General features: G+C 51.1%; 2 protein-coding genes across 2 annotated transcripts; one reads left to right on the top strand and one right to left on the bottom strand.

Moving 5' to 3' along the window:
• Positions 1–981: 981 nt before the first annotated feature.
• Positions 982–8,643, bottom strand: LOC8034045 (DNA-directed RNA polymerase III subunit RPC2). The gene is made up of 5 exons (XM_002407448.5): positions 7,722–8,643; positions 5,429–7,303; positions 4,288–4,713; positions 3,848–4,000; positions 982–1,930 (listed from the first exon to the last, which is right to left on the bottom strand). The coding sequence occupies exons 1-5, from the start codon at positions 8,322–8,324 to the stop codon at positions 1,586–1,588; spliced, it is 3,402 nt and encodes a 1,133-aa protein (XP_002407492.2). The 5' UTR covers positions 8,325–8,643; the 3' UTR covers positions 982–1,585.
• LOC8034046 (serpin B3) lies at positions 8,639–11,561 on the top strand. The gene is made up of 2 exons (XM_002407449.5): positions 8,639–8,819; positions 9,720–11,561. The coding sequence occupies exon 2, from the start codon at positions 9,741–9,743 to the stop codon at positions 10,863–10,865; it is 1,125 nt and encodes a 374-aa protein (XP_002407493.4). The 5' UTR covers positions 8,639–8,819; positions 9,720–9,740; the 3' UTR covers positions 10,866–11,561.
• Positions 11,562–15,744: the final 4,183 nt, after the last annotated feature.

Genomic DNA, 15,744 nt, shown 5'->3' with positions numbered 1-15,744 from the left:
GTGTTTTCTGTCCTTTGTGACAAGATGAACAATGTCAAAAGTAGAAGATGCAAATTCTTTCAACGTTCCTTTAAAGACCGACGTATGCTTTCCACTTTTCCCGCCTCCGGCTTTCCTATATCCTTTTTACTTTGCCCCAACTTGGCTACCTCTGCAGCTTAGGAGAGGATGTACCGAGAGGATTATCTCCTCGCAAAACACCGAGGTACAATCTAAGCTTGTCATAACATAACTTGATTTGGACCATAATTTCGGTCTGTTGTAAAAAGAATGTGTTGTATGCAGACATGAAGTTGAGTCCATGGTATTGGGAGGAAAACCAACCGAACTTCATTCATCGGTATGTTATGTCCAAATATCTGTTGTAATAAGCTTAGACTGTAGTACGTCGGCCTTTAAAGGGAAGCTCCTGCGAAATATTGACGGTCATAAAAGTCAACAACATTTTCATCGTGCGCTAAATATCAACCCTTGAGTATGTCTACAAAATATATCGTCAAAGAAATCATTTTCTTTCCAGAAAACGAATTTTGAAGTTTACGTGCACCTCCAGATCGCTGGCTGCCATTCCACTGGCAACAACGAGCGGGGGCGAAGTTTCTCAAGTCTCGTGGTGAAAATCTTATATTTGCCGGTCATTGCTTCACTCTGTCAATTTCGCTGAATCGTAATTCATTATTTTCCGCCACGGACGCTCACGATGGCCTTTTGACTGCCTCCGGCACCGGGAGAAACTGGCTCGAGCTGCCTATGCGCCAATGTTTATACAGCATATGACATCAGAAACAAGACGACGGATCAGTTGGGTTGCAGGTTAGTTTTGTTTTCGGTCTTGTCATATTTTTACGATAAATGATTTATAACGTTTTGGGACAATGTTCTTATGACTCTAGGTTATGTTTTTTGCGCTCTTTCGGAAATTATGTCTAGTCAAAAACGTTCAGATGGATGCCGGAGGTGAATGGAACAAAGACAGAAATGTAAAAAGCTTTTCAGCTGCTTTACTGGTTTTATTTGGATCGGTCATGCTGTACAAACAACGCCACTAATCCATTTGCAACCGCCCCGTGCGAGAAAAAGAACTCTCAAAGAAACGACAGCTGTAACTACGTACAGGAAAACTAGGTCACAAACGAGACGATTCGTCCTTCCCAACACAAGATGCACAAGGCAAAATCAATTTTGGGTATCTTTTGGATAAAAAAAAAAAAAAAAAACGACTGGCTGCCAACATAATTGAAACAATAAAAGACCATGCTTGCAAGAACCAAACGGCCTTTCAAATTATAGTAACACCTAAAAATACCATCTGCGCCGTGACACCGAGCAGAAGGTTTCACCCCGCTGAGTGCCACGGCGTTTTAGGTAGACATATTTCCAGCCTCATTAGTTTAGGGTACTCGAGATTCAACTGGTTACATTTAGGCCTAATCGACTTAAGTTTTCTCCATCGTAATCGGCCATTTCCAACCGGAACGATCTACCCGAGCACGTCGTTTGCATCCCACAAGTGGACACTTTCCAACCCGCCGTCGCCACCGCGTTTAACGTTGGCGGGAAACTAGGCACGCCGGATGGCAGGGCCTCACTGGCAGTGGCTCTTGAGGTCCAGCCGGGGTATGATGTTCATGGAGAGCAGCTCCTGGAAGAGCAGCTTGCAGGCATAGGGCACCCGCAAGGAGGCCATGGTGCGTGAGGACCGGCAGAAGTGGCACCAGCGCGAGTAGCCCAGCAGGCCGCAGCCGCGGCACACGTCCACCTGGCAGGCATCGCTCGACAGCATCAGCCGCTCCAGGAGCAGCAGGCTGGCGCCGTGGCCGATCAGGCAGTCCCGCTCCATCTCGCCAAGTCGCAGGCCGCCGTCTCGTGACCGACCCTCCGTCGGCTGCCGCGTGAGCACGGCGCGTGGGCCGCGCGCCCTCGCGTGCACCTGGGGGAGAGCGGTCGCGTTGGTGCCTCAGCCTTTGCGGATGGCTGGACGTTGCCGAAAGGCCGGTTCACACACCCGCCTTCGGGTGCGGTCGACCGCTTACGACGAGATAATGCACATACAGTAAAGGCCATCTACGAGGTGACCCTGCATCGCACTAGAGCAAAGGATTTGCGGTATCTGCAAGATCTAATGTATGTACTGTCTATAAAAAGTGGTCATTTATACCATTGTCAAGAGTGTTTCAAGCCCAGAAAGGATGATACGCAAATAAAATATAGGGTGTCTGAAATGCCAAGAGTCAATCTAAAATGGGTTGTAAAAATCGGCGCCTGCACGTAGCAACCTGATCTTTTCATCAAAGATGTATATCCCAGGTCGGTTTTATGTCGTAAAATTACGATGCATAGCTCCCTTTCTGTAAAATATGGGGCCAAAAAACTTACCAGGGTCAACTGCGACGCAGATGACAGTGTCGAGTGGTTAGGTATGTATGGCGCACGTAATGATAGATGGCGCTTCCCTCTTATCGAGAGTGCTCCAACGGGAGAGGTGCATCAGGAGAGCTCCCCGACGGCAGAGTGCTCGATATCGGAGCGCACGACATAAGAGCCCACACCATTAGAGTGTGCATCACAAGAGTGCATGTGTGCGCCTTCAAACGCTTGACGTCATTTAATTGGCTGAGTATGCAGACCTGTGGGAAGTCATTACTGCGCAGTTGTCATTGCTGCTGCTCACAGAGTGCTCCTTTTGAAATTGGTCACTTCTTTCTCTCTCGAGACAATTCAACATGCTAGTTTTGTCCCCCAAAAACAAAAATTCCAATCGCAGATCGATACGGCTGAAAGTCGAGTGCCTTTGAGATAATAAAATGAAATGAAATGAAAAATGTTTACTTCTGGCAAACGTCGGGGAAAACATTGCATTTGGGATGTGCTAGAAATCAATTCGTTCGTTCCAATGATTAATGATGAAATATGAAGCTGCACTCGCAAATTATGCAGTGCTGGCTGTTGTGTAACAGTTAATGTATAAGAACACAGTCACTACATAAGGGGACTGGATACTTGAACGTTCTGCAACGGTAAAAAGCACCTTGGTGACTGCAGCGGTTCTTAGCACTCTTGTGACGCGTGCTCTAATGACACGTGCTCTCGTGTAGCGGCGCTGCCCTGTCATGCACTCGTCGCAGCGCTCTGCTGTCGTGTGCTCTCGTGGCGCCCTCCCCTACAAATTCAAGTAACGTGAAACGAGAATGCTTTGACTTCAGTTTCCTATTTTTTTTTCCCCTACCACAGTCTTGGTTTTAAACGTCATGATTAACTATCACCAGCTCACCTGCACATTCACTGTATTTTCATTGATGATACCACAGATCGCAGACATGGCAAGTTTGCGTTCCACGGTGCGATAAGTATGCGGAAATTTGCTATGAACTCTGTCGTCACAGGCACGGCAGCAGAATGCGGATGCAAACAGTGCGATATACCCAGATATACACACAAGAGCCCACTACAAACTCGGGTGTCACAGGAACCGATACCGTGCACTCAGGTCGTGAACTTGTGCCCTAATCAAAATAGAAAAAGACTAGCGTCGCAGCCATCGAAATAGCAGGGTCGAACGCTGGGGCAAGACTGACTCCGGCTCACGTGTACCCACATGGGTTTCTGGAATATTCGGCGTAGAATGTTTGGTGCATATAACATTCGCACCTCAATCAGGCGACAGGGTTCTCGAACTTATGAGAACGCTAAATTGAAAAAATAAATAAAAGACGCGCCACTCCCAGGAATTGAACCCGGGGCCTCCGCACAAAAGCCAAGCACAGTAACCCCTCGGCCACGCACGCGCTCGCTCGGCGACGCGTGTTTCAATTGACAGCAGCTCTAGGCAGACCGGCGTGTGTATCACCTTGTCCATGACCATGTGCTTGAGCTTCTGATAGTAGATGGGGCCGAAGTAGATGTAGGCCGACAGCGGCTCTCCCGTGATGCCCGAGGTCAGGCAGTCCTTGCCCCGGTAGTTGAAGCCCCTGCGGATCAGCTCCTCCCCGACGTCCTGCACCTGGGGCAACCACACAATGGACACATCGGCACAGGACACATTACACGCACGACACAAAAGATGCAGGGACCCCACTCAACTACTAGAAAACTCATTGAAGTAATTCTCACGGAACAACTGTCTCCATGACGACCTAGAGTTCCCACTCTCAGAGTCTCAACAAAAGAGGGCAAAATCAGCCTACTCTGAAACTCGGAGAAATGAAAAGGCCAAGCACTCGGACACCCAACCTTTTGGGACAAGCCGATCGAGGAAGCGGGAAGTCAAAGACCGTACGAGCCACTAACCTTGCTCCCGCCAAATGCCGTGCCGTAGTGGAACTTGCCGTTGAGCACGCCGGCCTTGCCCGCAAGCAGCTCGATGAGCTTTCCCACAGTCATGCGGGAGGGGAACCCGTGGGGGTTCATGATGAGGTCTGGGCAGACCCCCTGGTCGCTGAAGGGCATGTCCTCCTGCTGGGCAATGAGCCCCACCACCCCCTTCTGGCCGTGGCGGCTGCTGAACTTGTCCCCGATCTCGGGGCGCCTCGTCTGGCGCAGCAGCAGCTTGATAAGGAAGGCCTCCTCCGTGTTGGACGAGATGAGCACCTTCTCCACGTGCACAGGCTCCAGGCCCTTGTAGGCCACGGGCACCTCCTTGTGCTCGGGCGGGGACGGCTGCCCCGGCTGGGCCCCGACCGAGCTTGCAGACGGCACCCACTTGTTCACCAGCACCTGGGGGGAGCGGTCTCGCTGCCTGCAACGCCTCTTCGACCGGCGTCCTCCAAAGCGTTCTCTCCACTTCTACCCCGAAACAAGTGTCTCGCCCTTGCCGTCCACAATCTTTGCAATGGCACGGATGTGGAAGATGCCCATTCTGCTGCAGGTTATGCTCCAGGGGCTCTAATCTGGACACTCAGCGAGAGTCGCCAAAACATTCAACCACCGCGATTGGACGGCGCCGAGGTCAAGCACGGCGCCGGCCAATCATGGCCATGGGATTCCTCGCCGACTATTTTGCCATGTCCAGACTCCCAGTTTGACAGTCCACCGAAGCTTCTGCAGCCGGGAATCGGGACGCCGCAACGACAGCAACACTATCCTGCCACAACTTCTATGACTAACTGCCAGGATCGCGGTCTCTGACAGCATTACGCTCCTGCTTTTGCGACGTCATTGGCTGTCGCTTAGAGACCACACTCAATGCACGGGTAGAATAGGACCAGTCCATGACATGTTCCAGGCACCATGACCTCGCGCTTTGGGCCTCGGAGATGTTACGCGGCTACCCAGTGTCATCCTGACGAGGATGACAGAGGGTACGGAAATGGGAGGGAAAGGTCACCCAGTGTTTCTGAAAACCTCTCGTCCCGCTACCTGACTTTACGCAGGGCCGCAGAGATGGAAATCCGACCAGTTTACCTTGGAAATCACCGGTTTCTGCCCTCACCTGCCGATTTTCGATGCGGTCCCCAGGCCGCGCGATGCCGTCCGTGTCCAGTGGCTCGTGCTTCCAGATGGGCTTCATGGTGGTGCTGTCCACCAGGGGCCCCATCACCCGGTCGTGGCTCTGGTTGGCGTACCGCTTGAGTGTGCACTTCTGGTGCCGGTACACCTGGCACCGCCCGAAGCCTCGGTCGATGGACGACCGGTTCATCACGATGGCGTCCTCAATGTCATAGCCGCTGTAGCTCATGACGGCCACGGTCGCATTCTGGCCGGCGGGGATGTCCTCGAAGTGGATCAGCTCGATGGTCTTGGTCTTGACCATCGGCCGATGCGGGTAGACCAGGAGGTAGAGCAGTGAGTCGATGCGATTGCGCTGGTTCAGCGCAATGGTGCCCATGGCCTGCTTGCCCATGGCGCACTGGTATGTGTTGCGCGGCGACTGGTTGTGGTGCGGGTACGGGATGAGGCCGGCGCAGACGCCGAGCAGCGTGAACGGCTCGATCTCGAGGTGCGTCGTCTCGGGCCCTATGTCACGCTCACGCAGAGCGATGTAGCTGTCGTTCTCCTCGTTGACATCCAGGAACTCGACCAGGCCACGCCGGACGAAGTCGTTGAAAAAGAGGAGCCCCCGTGTCAGGTCTTCTAGGTGGGCGGCCGTGACAAGCGGGCGGCCGCCCTCAACCACGATGTAGGGCCGGCACATGCGCCCACCGTCTGCCGAGATGTTCACGCAGCGCTGCACGCGGCTCGAGTGAAGAGACACAAACTCGGAGAGGTGCCCCGACCGCCGGAGCAGGCGCAGCGTCCGCAGGAGGCGCGCGTGGTTATGGACCACGCCAATAATGCCTCCGTTGAGGAAGACCAGGTAGACCGACGGGTCCGAGAGCTCCTCTCCATTGAGCAAGTGCACGTCCTCGACGCCGAGATTGAGAAGCAGACGGACGATGGGAGCCTCCTCCAGGTCGGTGGTGATGTGCGTCATCAGGGCCAGGTTCTTGACCAGGCCACAAGCCTCACCCTCCGGCGTGTCACTAGGACAGAGCATGCCGAACTGCGAGGGCTGCAGCGAGCGTGGTCCCGAAACCTTCCGTGTCTTCTCAAACTGGCTGTTCACTCTAGTCATCATGCCCAGTGCCGAGATGTAGGAGAGGCGCGTCAGTACCTGCGTCACTCCGATGCGCTCCATCTTGAACCGCTTGACCGTCCAGTTTCCCGTCGAGATGGACGACACCAGGCCGTTGGTGATGAGGTCTTGGCGGACGTACTTGACCACGTCGAACTGGGTCGCCCGGACCTTCGGGATGGTCTTGTCGGCAACAAGCTTGAGCTCTGTGTTGAAGCGCTTGAACAGGTCTTCAAACAGTAGGGACAGCAGGGAGCCCGCCAGCTCGAGACGCTTGTTGCCGTAGTAGTCGCGGTCGTCTATCATCTCCCGGTTTGTTTGCGCCTCAATGACTCGCCGGATCATAAGTGCCAAGTACATGGCCTTCACCCGGAAGTTGTAGTGTTCCACCGGAACATGCGCCAGAACAGTCGTGGCCAGGATGTCGCGCGCGTCATCCACAGGAGTCTTGCGAGGACCTCCCGCGAAGAACATACGCCGGTGCTTCAGCTTCCCGCCGAGGTACCGCAGGGCCTGCGTCTGCGTAAAGACCTGTGAGCGGTGACACTCTTCGAGCGACGGCGCAAACGTGGACAAGATGCTGTCGGCACTGCCGATCATCTGCACAATCTCCTGGTCACTCTCCAGACCCATGCCCTTGAAGACGATGGCAATAGGGATGTCCTCCGTGAAGCAGTTGTGCTTGAGGTAGTAGCGGCCGTGCTTGGTGCCCACATTGGTCCGGCTCTTGCGCTCGTGCGTCGAACTTGTGACCTGTCAACGTTGCAAACACATCAGTGAGAACTCTGCAAAGTCACGGACGAACAAAACGAGAATGCACAACAAGGATTGACAGGTTTGCTGGTGCCGATTTCTGGCCAAACATGAAATGCATCTGAGTCGAGGTGCTTGTATGACCCCCCTGCAGTTACACTCACTTTAACTACATATTGCGTTCCTTGTGTCCACAATTGTAACTAAATGGTTTTGAAAAGTGGTGAATATTAAAAACAGTGGCACTGGAGCACTGCAAGTACTTGGCACTGGACTACTCTTTCCGGTGGTACTGAAGCCTTATGAAACCAAACAAAGAGTATAGAAGATCATGACAGATCGGTTATGAAGACAACCAAACTAGACACCCGCGAGGAAAAGGCCGGAATCGAGTAAAGAGGTTCTTTTCAGCTCCCACCTGGCACATGAGGCCTCCCTTGCGGTCTTCCTCGACAATCATGCGGTTTTTGGAGAGCTGCTCCTGCATGAGGATGACCCTCTCCACGCCGTTTACCACGAAGTATCCTCCGGGATCGTAGGGGCACTCGTTCATCTGTGACATCTGGAAGTGCGTCTTGTCCGCCAGGATGCAGTTGGCGCTGCGCAGCATGATGGGCATGCGGCCGATGGGGAAGTCGGCGCGCACCACCCGTTGCGTGCCGCGCGTGTACTCGATGTCCACGGTGATGGGCGCCGAGTAGGTCATGTCACGGAGCCGGCACTCGTGCGGCGTGGTCGCCTTGCTCGCCACGCAGTTCTCCTCCACGTCTGGCTTGCCGATGTGGATGTCCAGGTACTTGAGGTAGAACTGCGGGTCCGCGTCGCTGGTGATCTTCTCGTTGGCGCGCACGATCTCCTTGATCTCCACGTTGATGAAGTGGTTGAACGAGTCGATGTGGTGCCGCACCAAGCCCTGCACGCTCAGGAACGCCGGCAGGAGCTTCCACTTCTCGGTCAGCTCTTTGACCGGCTGCTGTAGGCTGTCCGTGTCCATCGCATCCGCCGGCTGTTTCGCTACCATCTTGCCGTGTGCTCGAGCGGGAAGTTCATGCGCCAAAAAGGATCCCAACTTACCGCTAAATACGGCCCACGCCGCGTCCGGAATTGCCGCGGCACTCGCTAGCGGCCATGTTTGTTATTCTTGTAGTCGTAGATAGATACGCGAGTCAAACAACTGAGTCAAAGAAAAAAGTTGAATGGTGTTTGGTGTCCCCTACTTTATGTGGTAATATCATTAATAAAACTAGTAGTGATGTTTATTGCCAGATTTAGAAAAAACGTATTTTGAGTAAGGAGAAAGCTTTATAAACATTTCAGCTTGCGTCGGTGTGCTGGTAAAAAGAAATGCAATGGGAAGCATAAGCGGAAGTAAAAGTAAAGTTTCAACTTCCGACGTGCCACATCAGCCACACCCCCCAGACCAAGGAGGTTCACCGTTCCCCAGACCCATCAGACACGCCACCCAGTTTTGAAGTGCTGCTTGCTGCTGAAGTTGCGACAGGAATTTTATCGACAGGTACGATTTACGCTGCGGACAGTGTCTGAGCGAATATCGGCAATTGCTGAGGCGTTCTGCGGGCGTGGGGCCGCGCCGTCGGCGGCTGTTCTTCGTGATGTGCTGAAGTAGGCAGGCACCCGTGACAACTCTGACAGCTTCTGAAATGCTGGGCGTGGCTAGTACCGTCTGCGGCCAATCAGGGGGCTATGTTGCACGTTTTGGACTCCCAGGAGACTAGGGAGAAGGAAGTGACGTAGGTGTGAATGAACGTATCTTAGCAGCACCACGCAACGCGTCATCAGCGACTCCACCAATGAACATCCAGAGAGCGTTGTTGACGTCACTTCCTTCTCCCTAGTCTCTTGGGAGTCCAAAAGGTGCAACATAGCCCCCCTGATTGCGGGACTAGCCGATAATGTAGCCATGCCCTGCATTTCTTATATTGCCAGGGCTAGAACTGCCAAGTTTGACTCGTAGCTTAAACGCAAAGGGTCTATTATTACATTCGCGATTCGTTCTTCGCCACCTTTGTCGACCATGCCGCAGCCTGATTGGCTGCGGAGGAGATAATGCCATGCTCGTGACTTACCGCAGCTTGCCTGCATTCATATCGCTGCGATGTAGTTCTATGCTTTATTTGGCATTGGCCCAAATTGAGACAAAAAGAGATATTTCTACGGAGATCGTGAACATGTGTGTAAAATATGTTAAGCGCATTAAAAAAAAATCGATGCGCCAGATAAGGACGCCAGGACTTCCTAAATCACACATCTGACACCAGTAAATTTAGTGCTTGGTATAAAGTTAAATGTCAGAAAGTTCTCTCTTCAATTAGTTTTGTATTAACGTATAGCCAAGGAGGTAGTCTGCACCTGGTCATATTGTTCTCATGATTTGCATCACCATCCACCTATCCAGGAGCATCCAGAGCTTCCAAACATGGCATCCAACCTCGCCTGTCCTCTCTTCGACTTCACTTTGGACCTCTACAAGCAGCTACTAGTTCAAACCGGAAGCACTGCAAACATCTTCTACTCCCCGTTCAGCATCGCAGCCGCCCTATCCATGACACTGGCTGGGGCGCGGCACCACACGGCGAAGCAAGTTGAACATGTAATGCACCTCGAAGCCAGCACGGTTCACAAGCATTTTTCCGACGTCTTGTCGAAGATCGACAGTTGTGCACCCGACGTCACCTTGCAGGTGGCCAACCGCCTGTACTCCGACCAATCGTTCAGCGTCCTCCCAACATACACCTCTCTGCTGGAGGAGTTCTACAAGAGCACTATGAAAGCGGTCGACTTCAAGAATGACCCGGGTACCTCCCGTCTTGAAATTAACGCGTGGGTCGAGGAGGCGACTCGGTCCAAGATAAAGGACTTGCTTCCAGAAGGCTCCATCGACTTTGACACGGTACTGGTCATCGTGAATGCAATCTACTTCAAGGGACTCTGGAGCTTCCAATTCAATCCTAGGGCCACATCACCGCAAGAGTTCCACGTATCCAAGGATGGGACCAAGACTGTCGACATGATGTACAAGCAGGCCAAGTTCCGGATGAGCCGCTGCGACGAATATAAAGTTTCTGTCCTCGAGATTCCCTACAAGGGCAAGAGAGCGTCAATGGTGATCCTACTTCCGGACGAAATGGACGGACTCTCGGACCTCGAGAAAGCACTGACATCATCCACGTTCCGGAAGATACTTGACGGCCTGACACGTGAGACGCTCGTTGACCTGCGCTTGCCGAGGTTCAAGTTGGAGCAGACGACGAATTTGAAGGATACGCTGATGGCAATGGGGATCCACGACTTGTTCTCAGACTCCGCAGACCTCTCTGGAATGAACAGTAACGAGAGTTTGAAGGTCTCGGCCGCAATTCACAAAGCCTTTGTGGAGGTGAACGAAGAGGGTACCGAGGCTGCTGCAGCTTCGGCCTTTGCAGTAAATGCTCGGTGTGCCGTGTATGGCGTGCCTTTCTCTGTGGATCATCCATTCTTATTTGTCATACGGAGCCATGATCCTGACATCATCCTCTTCATGGGATCTGTACGTCAAGTATAGTTCCTCGAAGTGCTTCCTATCACATTGATTGTATTTTATGGGAGTCAACTTGGAAAACAGAAGCACCTATTGGATGATTACGTTTGGATGCTAAGTTGATTATTAAAGCCTTAGAAAAAGTAATTGTCAGTGATGTCTACAAGCTCCATGTGTTGGGGTTTTATTGGTTTTATTATGTGTGTGTGTGGATAAATGATCCTCTTAATAATGGTAGATTTTCAGAATGTTAAAGTACCTTCCAAAATCCAGCTTCTGTCAATATTTCGACTGTTTAGGCAGTTGAGAGTTCGAAGGGTTTATCTGCAAGTAACCACTAGTTAAATGATAAAAAGAAATTTTAATGCTAGAATGGCATTAGCATTTACACATTGTTACTTCTATGAGTATGAAAAGTGTAACACTATGGTGTCCTGATTCTTGAAGTTGGTTGGGGCAGGGTGATATCTGTGCCAATATTTTTTTAGTGTTGCGAACAAAGTTCTGGTCAATGACACAATGTGCAATGTGGGAAATGAGGAAACTGCTGCTGCTAATGTGTGCATTTGCAAATGTTTTTGACCCGTGTGCACAATGCACTTATTTTGCTGCTTTTTACACCTGTTCACTTTTTTTTTTTTTTAGTTTTCTATTGCAGCAGCTATGTATACACTTTTTATGTTGGGCTACAGAGCAATAAAGTAATGTTGAAAACACTGAGTAATATTTTTTTTTTTTTTTATATCCTTTGAGAGTATTAGGTTTTATCTGGCAGGGGGGGGGAGGGAGGGGGGGGGGGGGGGGGCAATGGATGAGAGCCTGACAATCCGGACACCATTTGCAGTATAAGAAAAATTAAAAGCAAGATTTTTTCTCCCTTAATTTTGTATTTATATTTATATATATATTTTAAACTGATTCATTCTCGCCATATGTTTGAACAGGGCGGATCTGTGATAGGACTTGTAATCTCTTGCCAAAACGCTGGCGCCACATATCGCGTAGCCGTGGTGGTGCCTTATATTTCTTATTTTTTCGCGCATTCTTCCTTTCTTGGTTCGTCTTTGTCAATGTTATTAACAAACATTTCTCATGGGATAGGTTGTACATACGTTTGACCCCGCAAAAACCCATACAAAAACCGCAAAATCTTCGCTCTAGTAAAGCGCGCGCGTTCGAGGGTCGCTCCATAGATGGCGCCAGCGATTCTTCTCTTGTCGTGCAGGATTTTAATAGCGAGTTCGTTTCACACGCACTGGCACCGTTCGAGTTCTCTGCCAGAATCAAGGAGGATAGAAGGGTAGGAGAGGGCATGACGTCGGCCGTGTAGCCTCCACAAGCCATGTTGACCGCCTCGCCTCTTTATTATTTTTCCCCTCACTTTCCTCACTTACCATGCCAACGTGACCACATCACGTAACCGTAGCTAGCCTTCGTCTTGCTATGGGGTACTAGAATACACCACAGTCTAGCCTTCGATCTGATAAAACCTGCCGGACGGAGCGCGCGCAAGCCTGCAAGTACTCGTTCTACAATCAACCATCCATCTCACATGTAAATAATAATAATAATAATAATTTTTATTTGCACAGATTGCGATACCCACTCGGCAGCGTGCAAGGCTAAGCAGAAAGGTTGAGACCCTTACGCAGGTGCGCCTGCTAGCCCGCCGCCAAGTGGGGAAAAAATAAATACAAACACTCAAAACAGACAGATACATATACAAAAACGGTTAGCAATCCCATGCCATTCTAATGGCGAATTCGGGTGGTCAATCGTCGGCAACTTATTTTGCCGGAAAACCGGCAATAGTGTTTGCGTGGTCAGTTCCCGGCCGGCGCGCACCGTTCGGGTGGTGGTTCTCCGGCAAGCACCGGCAACTTTCCGGCGCTTTTTCCGCCCGAGCTCCGAACGGCCGGGCGAGTAGGCGCCAGACTATGTATCCGGTGTCGTCACTTCCGAAATGAGAGAGAAGGTCAGTGAGAAAAAAATGAACGAAAGAGCGAAACTGATCTGAAGTAACTTTAGCAGCCGCTACGAAAGTCAATCCAAGTCGTTGGGACATCAGTGACTAGGGGTGTCGCGAACTTTTGTCGAACCAGATTTTTCGGTCGAACTTCCGGGGTTCGACTGAGTCGAACCGGTTCGACGAACTTTTCACCAGATTCGACCGGTTCGACTTTATGGACAGTGTGGCCAGACCTTAATACAAGCATGTCTAGGTTTGGAGAATTTTTTTTTTTTATGCAAGGGGTTATTTTATATTGTGAACAGCTGCAATTAGAAGAAACTAATTCTAATCACTGAAGAAGTTAATAACTGAATTTTTAGTACTGTATTGACTGAAATAGCCAATCAGCGCTGCACTTAATTCATCTCTTAGCCATTACCATCCAATCCGAAGCCAAGTGGCCAGCCTGTCGCGCATGCGCACACGAGTCGAACCTCAATAGAAGGTTCGTCGAACTTTCCACTAAAAGTTCGAAAAAGTCGAACCTGGTCGAACTCGAACCGCGACCGGTTCGCGACACCCCTATCAGTGACTAGGGGTGTCGCGAACTTTTGTCGAACCAGATTTTTTGGTCGAACTTTCGGGGTTCGACTGGGTCGAACCGGTTCGACGAACCTTCGAACTTTTCACCAGATTCGACCGGTTCGACTTTGTGGACAGTGTGGCCAGACCTTGATACAAGCATGTCTAGGTTTGGAGAATTTCTTTTCTTATGCAAAGGGTTATTTTATTTTGTGAACAGCTGCAATTGAAAGAAACTAATTCTATTCACTGAAGAAGTTAATAACTTAAATTTTAGTACTCTATTGACTGAAATAGCTGATCAGCGCTGCACTTAATTGATCTCTTAGCCATTACCATCCAATCCGAAGCCAACTGGCCAGTCTGTCGCGCATGCGCACACGAGTCGAACCTCAAAACAAGGTTCGACGAACTTTCCACTAAAAGTTCGAAAAAGTCGAACCTGGTCGAACTCGAACCGCGGCCGGTTCGCGACACCCCTATCAGTGACGGCGGCGACAGGCGCGACAGGCTTTCGCTAGCGGTGTCGCGCGGGCAAGGGGCGAAGTAAACTGCCACCGTCTGGCGTTTCGTGTTCGGGTGGTGAGGGTCACGCGGTGTGCCGCCGGCGCGTTTCTGGTTGCCGGTTCCGCCGGCTCGTTCTCGCCGGCGACTGACCACCCGAATTCGCCATAAGGCAGAGCACGCGCTCTCACACACACACACACACCGCACGCACGCGCGCGCGCGCACTTATTTATCCATCTATTCCCCCACCCGCCCACCCCCCCCCCCCCGCACACACACACACACACACACTCTCTCGCGCGCGCAGAGTTTACCAAAAATTGCTTGCCCGCGCCCGCCAACGCTCGCAGCAGGGCGAAACATGGGTGGTTACGTCCCTCCCCCCGCGGACATCAGTTTACCATACTTTTTGCACAAGTCCAGGGACTCCTCCCTGCACCGCGGGAGAGGCTGACGCTGCTGACGCTCCTTCAGCGGAACAGAGAGGAGTTCCCCGATGGCCGCGGGGAGCAGTGACAGGCCGTGCCTCTTAGTCCGAGTGTGCAGAGGCTCAGGCTGGCCGGTGCGCCTGTTCAAACGTACGGCTGTGGACAGGTATGTGCCAGACAGTGAGCCGTCCAGCACACGACACAACAGACGCATACGGGCGATGCTGCGACGCTGTTCAAGGGATCGCCAACCCGCAATGTTCAAACGTGTTTCGTAGTGCGTGTCGGCAGCACCTGTAGCGCGCGCACAAAAAGTTCTTGTTGCTCTTCTTTGGACACTTTCAATGCGAGTAGCAAGGTGCTGCTGCGATGGAGACCACACCGCACTGCAATATTCCAGCATAGGCAACACGATCGACGTGTACAATGTGCGAAAAGCCAAAGGGCCACATGGCTTCGACACCCGGGAGACAAAACCCATAGTGCGGCGAGCCTTCGCAACAACGCCAGCCACGTGGGTGGAGAAGTCAAGCGTTCGCGTGAAGGTGACACCAAGTATGGTTAGCCTGTCGTTCACGACCAGCGGGGCACCATAGAGACTGTATGTAGGGGCCTCCACCCTATGCGAACTGCTAAAGCGCAATACAGAACTTTTAGCAGGGCTCAGGCACAGAAGGTTCTGTGATGCCCAGGAACCAATCTTAATGAGGTAGTCCTGCAGATGGTGGTGCGTGGCAGGTGCCCTAGCAAAAATTCTAATAGAAATTTCTAATAGCCTATCGGTTTATTGACACTTTGTATTAGTCTATTAGTTGTAATAGCCTATTAGTTGTATTAGTCTATTAGTTGTATTAGCCTATTAGTTGTATTAGTCTATTAGTTGTATTAGCCTATTAGTTGTATTGGTGTAGCCTATTAGTTTTAGTTATATTGGCATGCTATTTACCTACTGCATTACGTGTCTTGCCAAGTGAGAGTACACGGTGTAGCTTATTTAAGATAATACAGTTTATTTAAGTACATAATACAAATCTCACATTCACGCAAACCTCTCTATTTAAATCAGCAATTTTCCTAGCCAGAAGCTTGTTCATCCCTGCCTTGCGAACCTCGCGTGTTTTCTCGGCAGTGCAGGTTGTGTCCACATAGTGCCCAAAGAAGCCTGAAAGAGATAAGGAATTCGCAGTTGAAAGTGACGGTAGACATAATTTGTATGAGGGCCGAAATGCTATCACAAGGTGGTCGAAGCCAGAGGGACACAAACTGTTTAGGCCTCCGACCACTAAAACAATTTAGCAGCATCCAGTAACCCTCTTTCGAACCATTTCTGGGCTAGTTTTGGAAGCTCTCTCAGGCCCCGCAACCTTCACTTTGTGCACCCGAGTAAGGAGTGCTGGCAAAACAACCCGAGAAGCAGCTCGCATTCGGATCACTC

The sequence above is a fragment of the Ixodes scapularis genome, unplaced genomic scaffold (assembly GCF_016920785.2).
Source record: "Ixodes scapularis isolate PalLabHiFi unplaced genomic scaffold, ASM1692078v2 PGA_scaffold10__122_contigs__length_95168666, whole genome shotgun sequence".
Classification (NCBI taxonomy): Eukaryota; Metazoa; Arthropoda; class Arachnida; order Ixodida; family Ixodidae; genus Ixodes; species Ixodes scapularis.
Note: the sequence above shows the minus strand (reverse complement) of the source record. Positions and strands in the feature narration are given on the sequence as shown.

Bases quoted from the DNA above. Each gene is read 5' to 3' on its own strand.
- LOC8034046 (XM_002407449.5), top strand. From the start codon at position 9,741: ATGGCATCCAACCTCGCCTGTCCTCTCTTCGACTTCACTTTGGACCTC.
- LOC8034045 (XM_002407448.5), bottom strand. From the start codon at position 8,324: ATGGTAGCGAAACAGCCGGCGGATGCGATGGACACGGACAGCCTACAG. The intron at 4,714-5,428 runs GTGAGGGCAGAA...CGCTCCCCCCAG, and splicing joins ACCGCATCGAAAATCGGCAG to GTGCTGGTGAACAAGTGGGT. The intron at 1,931-3,847 runs GTGATACACACG...GCTCTCCCCCAG, and splicing joins AGCACATGGTCATGGACAAG to GTGCACGCGAGGGCGCGCGG.